This window comes from Acaromyces ingoldii (assembly GCF_003144295.1).
Source record: "Acaromyces ingoldii strain MCA 4198 unplaced genomic scaffold FA10scaffold_2, whole genome shotgun sequence".
Classification (NCBI taxonomy): Eukaryota; Fungi; Basidiomycota; class Exobasidiomycetes; order Exobasidiales; family Cryptobasidiaceae; genus Acaromyces; species Acaromyces ingoldii.
Window position 1 is genome coordinate 2,775,769 of NW_020290248.1, and position 13,447 is coordinate 2,789,215.

The following is a 13,447-nucleotide window of genomic DNA, read 5'->3' on the forward strand; positions in this document are numbered from 1 at the left end:
TGGAGGAAAAGGGCGAGCAAGTCCAAAGTGAAGAAGCAGGGAAAAAACATCGACCGCGTTTCTTCTCGTCGGTCTTGCCAGCGCCCTCTCACCACTTCTCGACTTCTCATTGCAAGGGACGTGCGGCTGCTCTCGGGCCTGAAGAGAGTGTGAGAGAGATAGGGCCAGGAAGAGCCGTTGCAGCACCCTCCCACCATGGCGGCCAGCTTCGCTCCCGCTCGGTTCGAGAAGCTGCACCGGCTGCTGACAGACACGGTCGCCAACCCGTCACGAGCGGCCAACTCCAACGACTGGTACATAGCTCTCGATCGCGCCCGGGCAGACCTGGCCGACTTGGCAAGAGCAAAGCCACCGAGCGATGCCGAAAGAAAAGAGATTCAAGACGGTGCGTCTTTCAGCGGGCCTTGGCCTCCTGTCTTGGATATTCGTGCTAACAATTCCCCTCGCTCCCCACCCGCAGGCAAAGTGTCAATCGATGGCGTGACACACTCGCTCAACGTCGACTTTGCACAGTCGTCGCTGCTCCTTGCGCAGCAGCTTGGCGTCTCGGAGCGCTATGCCGCCTCTCTGCTCCAGGCTGGTTTCGCCGGCCGAGCTCGCTGGGGCCGCCCCGCGCCCGAGGTGGCCTGCATCCTCTACCACCGAGAGCGGCTCGCGGCCATCGACTGCCTCCGCGTGCTCGTCAGTGCCGCTGCAACTCTGCCTCGTGAAAATGACGCCGCGTCCCGCAAGCTGGGCGCAAAGATGAGGCAGCTTCTCGACGCTCTCCTCGGTCTCTCAATCGACGTGCATGACAAGGGCAGCAAGCGCAAGGGCCACCTCGCCGAGCGGCTCCTCGCGGAGATCGACGACGTCAAGGCAAAGATGGCAGCGACACAGATGTCATTCAGAGGCGTGCAACAACAGCAGCAACAGCCGGGACCGAGTCTCGGAGACGAGATTCAGATCCGGCGCATCGAGATGATGCGGCAGGAGCGCCAGGGACTTGGCCACGTCCTCTACCTTCTGGCATACTCGAGGATGCTCGCGGCCCAGGGTCTGCTTGCCATTGTGCGGTGGCTCAGCAACGTCAAGGATGAGCAGCAGCAGCAAGATGCCATCACCATCTACGTCCTCACCGCTCTCCTTGGCGCGCTCGAGGTTGACGAGGACGTTGGCGCCAGCTTCGATGGAGTGGCGCATCTCGACTACGCAGAGGACCGCAGTCTGATGAAGCAGCTCCATGCCGAGCTGACGGGCAAGCAGTGGGCGATTCCGCAGTTGCAAAACGTCGTCATTCTGCAGTGGGCCTTGTTCCTCGTCGAAGCGACAAAGCAGAACCCAGGCCTGGCCAGCGAGCTGCGCATCCATGAAGACAGCATTCAGAAGCTCGTCCTCGACGCCATTGCTGGCTCGCCAACGACAAAGGGCGATGCCTTCTACTATCTCGTTCTCCGGGTGCTCGCCTTCCGGACGCGGGAGATTGAAGCACTGGAGGGCGAGGAGAACGACGTGGGAGACAGCGAGCCTGTGGCGCAGATGGGATCAGCCGACACGACTGGCGATGAGGAGATCGACAAGGAGTTCCAAGAGTACGTCCTGCTACAGGTCCAAAACCTCGTGCTGCGCATCACCTCGATCATGCTCCCCTTCCTTCGACGACTTCAACGATCCGAGGAGGACGCAGCGTTTGCAGCGAGCCGAGGTGTTGAGGCTTCACGGGCCGGTTCGGAGGTGACCAATCGGCGGTACGACATTGAGGCTCTTTTCGATACGGTCACTACGCTCTGCAAGAGAAGACCTGAATCAGGCCTTCCCTTCTGGCTCGGTCCCGAAGGAAAGGGCACTCGCTTCCTCAGCTGGGCGGTCGATGTGCGAGAGACGGGGCACCAACGCGCTCTCCTCGAGATGCTTGCGGCTTTGAGCGCCGGTGTCCAGAGCGCCTGGCACGCCCACACACTCCTGTCTTCAGGCGATGGTACTCACGATAACGTCTCGGACGGCCGACTGGCCTCGTGGAGCCGCCTCTTTGACTGGGTCCAGCACTATGTTGACGTCTTCCGGTCGCCATCGTCGGGAATGACACACATGGGCAGAGTCGAACCGCCGTCGATGCCGTCGAATGATGCGTACCTGCTCAGAGCATACTTCCGCCTGCTCCGCAACGTCGCACTCTACAGCGTCGCTGCACGCGAGGCTCTGTACCAGCACTCAAAGTACCAAATCATCCCGCGCCTCTTCGCCCTGTATACATGCCCTATCGACATTGAGCTCAAGGCATCCATCCTGGACGCTCTGGCTGCCTTTGCTCATCCTACAGGTTCCAATGCGGCCAAGATTGCAGCCCAGCTCTGGACCATGCTTGAGAGCTCGCAGGCCCTTGGGGCGAGCAGCAGCAGCAGCAGCAGCAGCAGCCAGGACAGGAGCTTGACGCCAAGAATGTCGGTCGGGCCTGGAGGCTCCTCTTTCTTTGGTGGCGGTGGATCACGACTGTCGACAGGAGCGCACCACGACCTCGAGACGATTGAAACAGCGGCACGCATGTACCCTGTGACGACGAGTTTCGTCAACTTCCTCAAGTCTCTCACCCACGTTCCGGCTCGAGCACAGGACCCGATCAAAGTCATGACGGGTAGCGATGGAGCGATGACACCGTCTTCGGGCCCACCGTTCCAGGGTCTCGTCTTGAACCTCGGACAGGGCCAACGCACGCCGGGTCTCGAGCCCTATGTGTCTTTTGTGGTCGACACTGTCCTCCTTCAGGCCGGCGCGAGGGAGTACTCGAATCCGGCCGAGCGATGGCAGGTGACTGCGACATGCTTGGACTTCGTCGAGAGGTGCTTAGTCTCGTACGACCTCTCGGCACTCCTCTCTGATCAGGGCGCCCCCGATGCGGCCACACTCGCGAGCCTCGTCCTCCATCCCGGCTTCAGCATTATGAAGCGGATCTTGACGGGCACCAAGCTCTTCCATGAAGTCCTGGCCGTCCTCGATGTCAATGGGTCGGGGAGTGCGGGCTTTGAAGTCATTAACAACAACCAGGCCAAGACGCTCTTCTTCGCCAGCTCCGTCCGCCATGCGATGCGCATCGTCCAGAGGGTCCTGCGCATTCAAGACGTGTTCTTGCAGGTGCTGCTGCCGACCCTTGCTGAAGCCGCTGCACCAGGGTCAGGCGTCCAGTTTGCCGCCGTCGATGTCGCTGGCAAGGTTGGCCACTTGGGATCATACGACACTCTTGACAACCGGCTGCTGCACGCCTACCAGACAGTGGTGCAGATTGCCCTCTACATCAATTGCGATCGCGACGATATTGCGCTTCTCTCGGTGCGCATCTTGGGCCTCATCGCCAAGAGCCCGGCGTTCAGCAGCGTCGACCGATTTGGAGAGATGGGCTATCACCGCAAGATGAACAGGCTTGTGGGCCTCCTCGAAATGAGCGACGAGGCTGACCGTGTCCGGGCTGGTTGCGTTGACCGTCTGGAAGCGGAATCAGGAGGCGACGTCGATTCGCATGTCAAGGCGACGCAGGCGCTCTTGCAGATTGCAGGCGAGACCGACGAGGAAGGTGCTTCGGGCCCGGCCAGCGACGAGCTCGAAGGTCTCATTGCACCGACGACCGAGGCCAGTGAAGCAATCAGGCTGGCGATTCTTGACCTGCTCTTGGCCAACACGGCTTCCAACGTCGCTGCTCCCAATGTTGCTCATCTCATCCTCGGCTTTGACCTGCGCGCAGTTCGTCCGGAAGAGCAGGTCATACCCGACCCAGACTCTACAGACACCGCTCCTGGCGCTCTGCACGACATTCTATCCCTTATGCGACCAGAGACGGACGACTCGTCGCTGAGCCTGGCCGAGAGAGCGCCAGCTTTCGCAGAAAAGTGCCATGCCCTCGTTGCGCGCCTTTGCACGCATCCCTTCACGAGCTCAGCCACGCTGCGATACCTGCGGACCAAGGAGAACTTCTTTGTGGCGCAGCTGCGGTCGCTGTCGTACTATCCCATCGAGCGCACAATGGGCGAGGGTGCCCTTGGTAATGTCACCTACGCCGATGGTGGCCATATCTCTACCACTGTCGATGCACTCGTCGCTTCGCTCAAGATCAGAGCTCATCTGCTTGGTGGAGCGGCACTGGAACTGCACACGCTTCTCAACAATGGCATGCAGGCACAAGCTGCCAGGCTCATTGCGACTCTGCACGGTGCCGGCGTCGTCGAGAACACCGGGGACACTTACGACGACGAAGATGAGGAAGAAGATGTCAAGCCGTCACAGATGGGCACCGCTGGAGGAAGCAACATTGAGCAGCGACCAAGCCGGATGCTGGAGCTGCTCGCAAGCTTCGACTTTGAGTGGCATGACGAGCGGGAGAACCAGGGCGAGAGTTTCGCCTTGTTGGCCAACCTCAACTTCTCCCAAGCAAGACGGCCGGATGCCGATGTGGGACCGAGAGAGTACGACATCCATGCTACATTGGAGCTCCTTGCGGCAGCTCGAAGGGAGCTCGAGCGGAGAGGCCAGCTCGTTGATGCGCGACAGAAGGCGCTGTTCGAACAGGACGCCACCTTGGTGCTGCAGCGCGTGTGCGCACGCAACGCTGTCCGAGGAATCGCTTTCGCAAGACGGGGCGCCATGACAGCCTGGTGCCATGCACTGGACATGGTCTTCACTCGGGCCGACTATCTCCTCCGACCTGATGCGCGGGCGCACATCATCTTTGATTGCCTCGGTGCTCTCCTGCCCAGGCTCTCGGGTCCTACCCCTGAGAGTGACCCGGCCCTGTCAGACCTGGTTGCGGGGGCTGTCCTGGCGCTCCTCACCAAGCTTCGTCACCACCGCAACAGCCTGGCAGCAGCCGCCATTCTGGACCTTGACGACGTCGATGACCTGCCCTTCGATCGCCTGGTGTCGGTCCTTCGAGTCCTCATCTCGGCGCTCATCCGCCCGGGCACCTCTGTCCTTGCGCGCGGCAATCTCTACTCGGCGTTGATCAACTACCTCCAGCTCGTCAAGTCGCCGCCAAAGTCTTCTGACGATGCTTTCGACGACGGCGCCACGATGACTGCGTCCCTCGTCGATGGCGACATGGACGACTCGGCATCCTTGGCGGGCTTCTCGACAATCAGCAGAACAGGTGCCCGCTCGGGAACATCTTCGGCCCTCGTTTCAAAGTCGAGGGCGCTACTCGCCTCTAGCCTTGATCGTCTAGTCCCCATCATTGCTAGGGACGCGCTCGACGCTGCTGATGTCTGGAGGACCGTGGCGTTTACGCTGCTGGACCGCCTGTGCGCACTAGAGTCGCCCTCGAGCGAGTCGACAAAGACCAGCAGGACAGTGGAGCTGCTGAGCAGGCAAGGGTTCCTCAAGAGCTTTGTGGCCAACATTCGCGAGATGGACCTGTCCCTTCAAGACGTGCTTCGACCAGACCCGACGAGCCTGAATGCGCTCTACGTCTACGAGGCGCAGATGGCTTTCTTCAACCGGCTCGCGCTCACTCGCGACGGCTCTGACCGGCTCGTTGAGGCTCGCATCTTTGACATTCTCACTCAGGCCGACTTCCTGGCCGCCAGACCCGAGGATGACCAAGAGTTTGTCGATCTCGATAGCTTCTTGCCTGCAGCCGTGGAGCGATACGAAGCGCTGCTGGGACCTGTCCTGCAACTCTCCGTGAGCATCCTTTCGAGTGCCGCGGCGGTCTCTCGCCAGTCTGCCTTGTCAAAATTCGTTCGCAACTCCTCTTCGCTCCACAGCGCTCCTCGTCAGGCCCTCTCCTTCCTCGAGGCGCATCGAGGGACACTGTTGACGACTCTCAAGGCACCGATCCAGGATGCGACCACTCTTGCTGCGATTGGCCAATCGCAACTTATCGTTGCGATCCTCGTCTTTGTCCTGCCCTCGATCGATGACGACGCGCTGTCGCCGCCGAATCCCTTGTCTAGCTTCCACGCCTCAACGCTGGCGCTTGCTGCCTCTTTCCTGTGCACGGCCAGCTGGAGGTCGAGGGTGCTCCCGCATACCGAGTCAGAGGAGGAGGACGCCACGCGCGTACTTCTTGGTCCTGGTCAGGGCCAAGATGGAGGGGCCGATGCGGAGAGTGTCTTCGACCTGGAGGCAACGCGAACCGTCTCGAGGCTTGTTTCAACCATGCTCAGCTACCTGGAGCAGGCCAGCGAGGCGCACGGGAGATCGACAGGGAGCACATCATTCGACACGGCGGTGCCTCTAGTGCGGCCCTGCTTCACCTCGTCGCTCTTTGTTCCTGCTGGCAAGTCTTCGCTCTTTGCGGGGCCTGACGACCTCGGCGAGAGTGTAGGACTCGGCGCTTCGACGACTTCAGGAAGGTACGGCCTCGGAAGTGCACATCACCGGTCGACGGCTGTGCCCAGCCTTGGAATTGCTCTGGCCGCGCTCGAGGAACAGCTTACGATGCTGAGCCGGACGCTGGTTTCCATGGAGACGGCCCAGAGCATGCTCAACAATGCTGACAACGTTCGTCTGGACGAATGGGACGAGATTGTTCGCGATGCCCTGGGCAACGACGACTTGCCAGACGAGCTCGGACCGGCCAAGAGACAGAGCCTCGCCCTGAGGGAGCTCAAGGCGAGAAAGCTCGCTCTCAAATCGTCTGCCATGACTGCGCTCGACGCAATCGAGATGATGCTCGTCCTGCTTTACCGTCACTTCGATTACTACCTCTCTCTGCCCTCTTCGGCTGTGCGCTCGGCAGCATCAGCGGCCAACCTTGATGCGGACGCCTCACGGTACAAGAGGGGCATCTCATCATCGATTCGATCAGGTTCCGTCGGTCCACCACCTCCCTCGGTTGCACACGAGACGGCCCCACTCGTCAGAGAAGGCTCCAAGGCCATCCAGAAGATCCTGCAGCGACTTGAAGAGATCATCATTGTGAGTCACTCCCCTTCGCCTCTCCTTCAAGCTCGCTCTGACCTGTCCCATTCTTTCAACAGTCGATTCAAAGCTCCTCTACCATGCTCCCCAAGACTGACGAACGGAGGGCATTCCTAGAGATGGCTGCGAGAAAACTCAACACGGCTTTCCTTGAACGGCAGCAGCAGCAGCAACAGCAACAACAAGATATGTAATTTCCCCCTCTCGCTGACGCAATGAGACACCTTGACTTTGCGAAGAGCTCTCTGCCGTCACGGTGCCTGTCTCATGAGAGCGGTCGAAACGAGGTCATGTGACTTAGTTAGCTGCGGCTCAAGCAACTATTATTTTGAAGTGTTTCAATTACAAGTATTTGAAAACTAAAATTCCAAATTGTAGCAAGAGTTGCGCGCGTTTCTCTGAGAGTCTCAATCGACGCCTGGAAGTTCCTCCTTTACCCTATCACCAACCCCCTTTCGAAGGACAACGTAGGATAAGATGGCTAAGCGAACGGTCAAGGCCGGTATCACCGGTGGGTATCTCGTCTCGTCTCGGTCGTGGTGCGGAGAGGGCACAGGGGTTATGTCGCTGTGGGATGGGTGATGCAAGGGAGAAAGGGGATGCGGCGCAGGAAGGGAAAAGCTTCAGGTTACTCAAAGGAGGCCAGGTGGTTTGCGAAGAGAGGACGACTCGACGTGGGACCGTGAGAGTGCTGTCGGCTCAGGCGAATGGACGAGTGGGAAGAGGAAACCATCTGCGGGGGTGTACCAGGGAGTCTTGGAAACGAGGATGCTGAATGGGGCAAGACTCTTGAGATGGGAGAGGATGATGGCACAAGGCTGAAGAGATGTCGAGAGAAGAGAGAGATGAATGAATGCTGACAGTGTCTCTCCTTTCGACCCCAACAGGAAAGTACGGCGTCCGATACGGTTCGTCGCTCCGTCGTCAGATCAAGAAGATCGAGATCTCGCAGCACAGCCGATACACCTGCACCTTCTGCGGCAAGGACAGCGTCAAGCGCAAGGCTGTCGGCATCTGGGAGTGCAGGAGCTGCAACAAGGTCATTGCTGGTGGTGCCTGGACCGTTTCGACGACTGCCGCGGCGACTGTTCGCAGGTGAGTTTTGTCTTACTGCCGCTCCTGAAGCAAGTCTTGTGTCGTCTGCATGTGCTGACATCGACGCCCAACAGCACCATCCGTCGTCTTCGTGAGATGACCGAGGCTTAAGGTCTTCGTCATTGTCAAAAGGAAACGAAAAAAGCAGGGCTTGCGTCAAGCAGCTCCGCATCCCACATCCACACACTCATACACATTGTTCCTATGGCACCCGTCCCACATACGATCTGGCATATGATCTTGTAGCACCATAACCATTGGGGGAAGAGACGACCGAAGAGTGAGCACGGAGGGAAGATTACAAGGAGATTATGAGAGATGGAGAGTGGAGATGAAGGAAGATGAAAGAAACAGAAGAAAGACCATTCTATCGAGGGAGACCAGATTCGACCATTGAGTAACGTCCCCGCTGGCCTGTCCCATCCCCTCTCCGTCGAAAGATGGTGTCTTTGAACTGGGCCCATCTTCGGTCAAACGCCATCTCGACGGCCTTAGGTCCGCCGGCCCGGTGAACGAGGTAGCTCCCGAGGATGATGAGGCCAAAGAAGCCAAAGAGGAAGAGCAGCGTCGAGCTCTGGTGCGTGGGCTGCTTTTCGAGCGCGGCCTGCTGCTGGCTGTGCTTGGCCGCCTTTTGCTTGGACAGGATGGCATCGGCGACCGAAGGGGGCAGGATGACGACGTTGGTGTCCTTGGAAGGGGTCTCTGCCGGGGCTTTTGCCGGAAGAGGCGCAGGGTCGGGCCCGCTGACTTGGGCAACCTAGACACACGGGAGAAAAGCGAGGGAGAGAGGGTTGACATTTTTCTTTATCAGATCAAGTAGACAAGGGAAACGAAGAAGGAGGGCCGAAACAGGGTTGGGAAGAAGTGGGAGAAAGAGAGAGAGAAGGTAGGAAAGGTCAAAGGTCCGGAAGGGAGACGTCTGAACCTCTTGCCCACGTTCTCTCCTTTTGTGAAGAATGACACCCGTCCGCCCAGAGAAAGGTCCTCTGACAAGAGCAAAGCGAAACTCAAAGCTCATCCCTCACATGTTCGGCGACTGGGAGCTCGCCACTGGCCTTGATCGTTGCTGCCTCGACGGGCCGGTCCCCGTAGCCCTTGGGCACCTTCTCGATGTAGCGGACCACGTCCATTCCGTCGACTACCTTTCCAAAGACTGTGGCGCAGACAGGAAACATGATCAGAAGTTGAAGACAAGCTCCTCTTTGCGTCAGACTCACCGACGTGCCTGCCATCGAGCCAGGAAGTCTTGACGGTGCACTGTGGAAAGCTACTGCGTAAGCCCGCGAGGACGAGTAAGCAGAGGGAAGAAGCTCACGATGAAGAATTGGCTTCCGTTGGTGTCCTTGCCAGCATTGGCCATCGACAATGTGCCGGGGCCCTCGTGCTTGAGCGAGAAGTTCTCGTCGGGGAACCGCTCGCCATAAATCGACTTTCCGCCTCGGCCATCGCCAGAGGTGAAATCACCACCTTGAATCCTAAGGGAAGCCAGAAGGGCTCGTCAGATGAAGGGCACCTTCAGAGAAGGCTGGAGAAATGATTCACATGAAGTCCTCAATGACACGGTGGAACGAGCTACCCTGGTAGCCGAAGCCCATCTCGCCAGTAGCGAGCTTCCTAAAGTTGTCGACCTGATGAGTGTAAGGTCCAAAGTCAGCGCCGAGACTCCCCTTCTTCGTCCTGGCCTGAGACCAAAGGAAGACCACTCACCGTCTTGGGCACCACGTCTCCGTAAAGGCCCATCGTGATCCGGCCCACATCCTTGCCGCCGTGGGTGATGTCAAAGTAGACCTACCAGATGCCGTTTTCAGCAAATGGAGCCAAAACAAGATAGGTGGCCCAAGATCACTCACTTGGTGCGTGATTTTGGCCTGTGCATTGACCGAAGGTGCAAACATGAAAGCGGCAGCCACCGCCCCGAGAGCCTTCTTGAGATGGACCATGATTTGATAGCGAATGGAATAGTTTAGACGAAGCTCAAGCCAGCGTGGAGACTCTCAGACCGGGCTAGGATCTCGGCCGAATTGGCTTCTGCGCGAAAAACATTCACCTTGTTCGTACAGAGTTCTTTGACCTGGGAACAAGAATTCGGAATGTCTCTCCTCGCTTTACAGGCCAGAACCAAGAATAAGGGCCTTCTCTGAGTGCTATACCAAGAGTTGCAGTGAGATGAAGTATCGGCGATGACCGATCAATTTATCGGCACACTTGTAAATAGACTTGGTAGAGCCCGGTGAGTCTCGGCAATGTAGGCTCCGGTCAAAGCATCTCTTCCTAGCTATGCTGCGCGGCGTCGCTCTTGGTGCTTAAAAGGTATGCTTTTGGCGGCGCCTAGCCTTTCATGAGAGGTTGAGCAACGGTGAATTTTCCCCAGACGACGAAAGCTCAATTACAAAAAATCTCGGGCGCATTTGCTAGCCTGCTCCAATTTCGATATAATGACGACAGGCAGGAACGCTTTCTGACAAGCCGAATACAAAATCTAAAGACTTTACTACGCGGCTAAGGAAGTGGCTGCTCCACAAGCGAATGGGTGGGCTCGACCGCATCGCGAACTCCGCCCGCCAGCTAAGGCTCACCAGACCTTCCTTTTCCCACACATCCACCAGCCTTTCCCCGTTGCTCCCCTTCGTGCCCTCCTGCCCCTTTCGCCTCTACTTGCGAAAGCAGCATCGACACTCTCGCAAGGCTTAGCACGGCTCGCAAAGCAGGTGTGATCATCAACAGTCGAAGGGAATAGGTGTGTTGTATTCATTCATGTTCTAGGCTTTGCAATCCTGCCGCGGCAGAACTAACTTTTGATTGTCCCTTCTCCTCTCCCTTCTGCCTTTGCGGCGCCGTCGTTTTCCCCACATTTGACCCTCTCTCCTCTCTCCCTTCTTCTTCCTTCGAAGGCAAATTAGACGCCTATCTCTCGACCCAGCATCATAGTCCAGAGCCAGACATCATGTCGCAGATGTCGCAGGACGGACGGGGCAGAGATGTCCACAACCCCCTCCTCTTTGAGTGTGCCTGGGAGGTGGCCAACAAGGGTGAGTGCCCTGCCATCAGGTTTGATTTAGGTCTTAGGCTGACTTGCTGACTTCATCATCGCAGTGGGCGGCATCTACACAGTTATCAAGACAAAGGCGCCCGTGACCGCGCAGGAATATGGGAGCCGTTACTGCCTCATCGGCCCTCTGTCGTACAAGACGGCGCCCATGGAGGTAGAAGCCATGGAGCCAGAGGATCCGGCCATGAAGAAGACGCTCGACAGCATGAGGGATCGCGGCGTCAAATTCCTGTACGGACGCTGGCTTATCGAACGCGCGCCAAAGGTGCTCCTCTTCGACACTGGGTCTATGTACCACCGCATGGACGAGTGGAAGGGCGACTTGTGGAACTTGGCCGGTATCCCCACGCCTCCAAGCGACCACGAGACCAACGAGACGCTCATCTTTGGCTATCTCGTGGCGTGGTTCCTTGGAGAATACTCCATTCACGAGCGCCGCCGGGCCATCATTGCCCACTTTCACGAATGGCAAGCCGGCCTTGCCATTCCCCTGTGCCGTAAGCGGCGCATCGATGTGACGACGATCTTCACGACCCACGCCACCCTTCTCGGCCGCTACCTGTGTGCTGGAAGCGTCGACTTTTACAACAATCTCCAATACTTCGACGTGGACCACGAGGCGGGCAAGCGAGGCATCTACCACCGGTACTGCATCGAGAGATCTGCTGCCCACTGTGCTGACGTCTTCACCACTGTGTCGCACATCACCGCTTATGAGAGCGAGCATCTGCTCAAACGCAAGCCCGATGGCGTCCTCCCCAACGGCCTCAACGTTGTCAAGTTCTCGGCCATGCACGAGTTCCAGAATCTGCATGCGTTGAGCAAGGCAAAGATCAACGAGTTTATCAAGGGTCACTTCTACGGTCACTATGACTTTGACCTCGAGAACACTCTCTACTTCTTCACGGCGGGACGTTACGAGTACCGCAACAAGGGCGTCGACATGTTCATTGAGTCGCTCGCCAGACTCAACTACCGGCTTCAGCAAGCCAAGAGCAAGACCACCGTCGTTGCTTTTATCATCATGCCGGCAGCCACCAACTCATACACCATTGAAGCGCTCAAAGGTCAGGCCGTCACCAAGCAGCTTCGCGACACCGTCGACGAGATTCAGAAGCGCATTGGTGAGAGGCTGTTTGAGCGGACGGCCAGGTACGCTGGCGAAGGCGGAATGGATATTGTCGACCCCATGACACTGTTGTCGGAGGAAGACAAGATTCTGCTCAAGCGGCGTATCTTTGCCCTCAAGCGCAATTCTCTGCCCCCCGTCACGACGCACAACATGGCCGACGATGCAAACGACCCCATCCTCAACCAAATTCGACGAGTACAGCTGTTCAACCGATCTACGGATCGTGTCAAGATTGTCTTCCACCCCGAATTCCTCAACGCCAACAACCCCATCTTGGGCCTGGACTACGAGGAGTTTGTCCGAGGCTGCCACTTGGGTGTCTTTCCCTCCTATTACGAGCCCTGGGGTTACACGCCCGCCGAGTGCACCGTCATGGGCATCCCTTCGATCACGACGAACCTGTCGGGCGTGGGATGCTTCCTCGAAGAGACGCTCGAGAACACATCCGACTACGGTCTCTACATCGTCGACCGCCGCATGAAGAGCGTCGAGGACAGCGTCAACCAGCTGACCGACTACATGGTTGACTTCTGCAACAAGACGAGGCGGCAGCGCATCAACCAGCGCAACCGCTGCGAGAGGCTCAGCGATCTCCTCGACTGGAAGAGCTTGGGCGTTGAATATGCAAAGGCTCGCCAGCTCGCTCTGCGCCGCGCCTACCCCGACTCCTTTGAAGACGATGAAGAAGACGAGGCAGGCTACTTTGATGAAAGCGCAAAGGTTCCCCCGCCCCTTTCCATGCCCGGCTCGCCCCGCTTTGGCGGCGTCAGAACCCCGGGCGACTTTGGCACACTTGCAGAGGTGAGGTGGCCTTCTCTTTTGTTTTGGCCCTACTGTCGAGCTCACCTACTTCGTCACAGGACATGCAAGGTCTCAGCACGAGCGACTACCGAGGCTCGTCGTTCTGGCAGGCGATCAATCAGCAGGATGAAGATGAGGAGGGCTTCCGCCTTCCTCTTGTCCTCAAGACGAGGAACCGTGGGACGTCCGTGGGAAGCATGAGCGGGGCGAGCACGCCTGGTCTACTTGGGCCCAAGACGCTTTCGGCCGGCGATCTCGACAAGGCTGATCTGGCTTTGAGCAACCATAGCTACGTCAACGGAAACGGCACCGCAAGCTAGACTATCTTTACCTAATCACATTCTTCTTGTCCATAGCCTTAACTTATCTTGGATGTTCTTCCTCCATCGCACGATATCATCACCCTCTTTTCAAGATGTCCGTCTCACCACTTGTACCTTGCCTTCTTTTCAGAAATGTCAAGTTCTTCCTACTTTAGAGTCTTT

The 13,447-nt window shown here is 57.9% G+C and overlaps 5 protein-coding genes across 5 annotated transcripts; 3 read left to right on the plus strand and 2 right to left on the minus strand.

Moving 5' to 3' along the window:
• Window positions 1-56: 56 nt before the first annotated feature.
• Window positions 57-7,219, plus strand: FA10DRAFT_278792 (hypothetical protein). Its single transcript, XM_025523487.1, has 3 exons — window positions 57-385; window positions 461-6,882; window positions 6,945-7,219. The coding sequence occupies exons 1-3, from the start codon at window positions 196-198 to the stop codon at window positions 7,077-7,079; spliced, it is 6,747 nt and encodes a 2,248-aa protein (XP_025379372.1). The 5' UTR covers window positions 57-195; the 3' UTR covers window positions 7,080-7,219.
• A 110-nt stretch (window positions 7,220-7,329) lies between these two features.
• FA10DRAFT_265975 (putative RPL43B-60S large subunit ribosomal protein) lies at window positions 7,330-8,343 on the plus strand. The gene is made up of 3 exons (XM_025521290.1): window positions 7,330-7,396; window positions 7,773-7,980; window positions 8,055-8,343. The coding sequence occupies exons 1-3, from the start codon at window positions 7,363-7,365 to the stop codon at window positions 8,089-8,091; spliced, it is 279 nt and encodes a 92-aa protein (XP_025379373.1). The 5' UTR covers window positions 7,330-7,362; the 3' UTR covers window positions 8,092-8,343.
• On the minus strand, window positions 8,183-8,883 carry FA10DRAFT_86087 (hypothetical protein). Its single transcript, XM_025525746.1, has one exon. It carries the CDS (start codon window positions 8,776-8,778, stop codon window positions 8,290-8,292), a length of 489 nt encoding a protein of 162 aa, XP_025379374.1. The 5' UTR covers window positions 8,779-8,883; the 3' UTR covers window positions 8,183-8,289.
• A 104-nt stretch (window positions 8,884-8,987) lies between these two features.
• On the minus strand, window positions 8,988-9,768 carry FA10DRAFT_228714 (LOC495270 protein-like protein; the record flags this gene model as incomplete). The annotated part of the gene is made up of 5 exons (XM_025518762.1): window positions 8,988-9,133; window positions 9,198-9,237; window positions 9,296-9,455; window positions 9,523-9,608; window positions 9,688-9,768. Coding segments are annotated over 5 exons (513 nt in total), but the record flags the coding sequence as incomplete, so codon positions are not given.
• A 1,156-nt stretch (window positions 9,769-10,924) lies between these two features.
• FA10DRAFT_271517 (glycogen synthase) lies at window positions 10,925-13,282 on the plus strand (the record flags this gene model as incomplete). The annotated part of the gene is made up of 3 exons (XM_025523102.1): window positions 10,925-11,009; window positions 11,074-12,962; window positions 13,022-13,282. 3 exons carry the CDS (start codon window positions 10,925-10,927, stop codon window positions 13,280-13,282), a joined length of 2,235 nt encoding a protein of 744 aa, XP_025379376.1.
• Window positions 13,283-13,447: the final 165 nt, after the last annotated feature.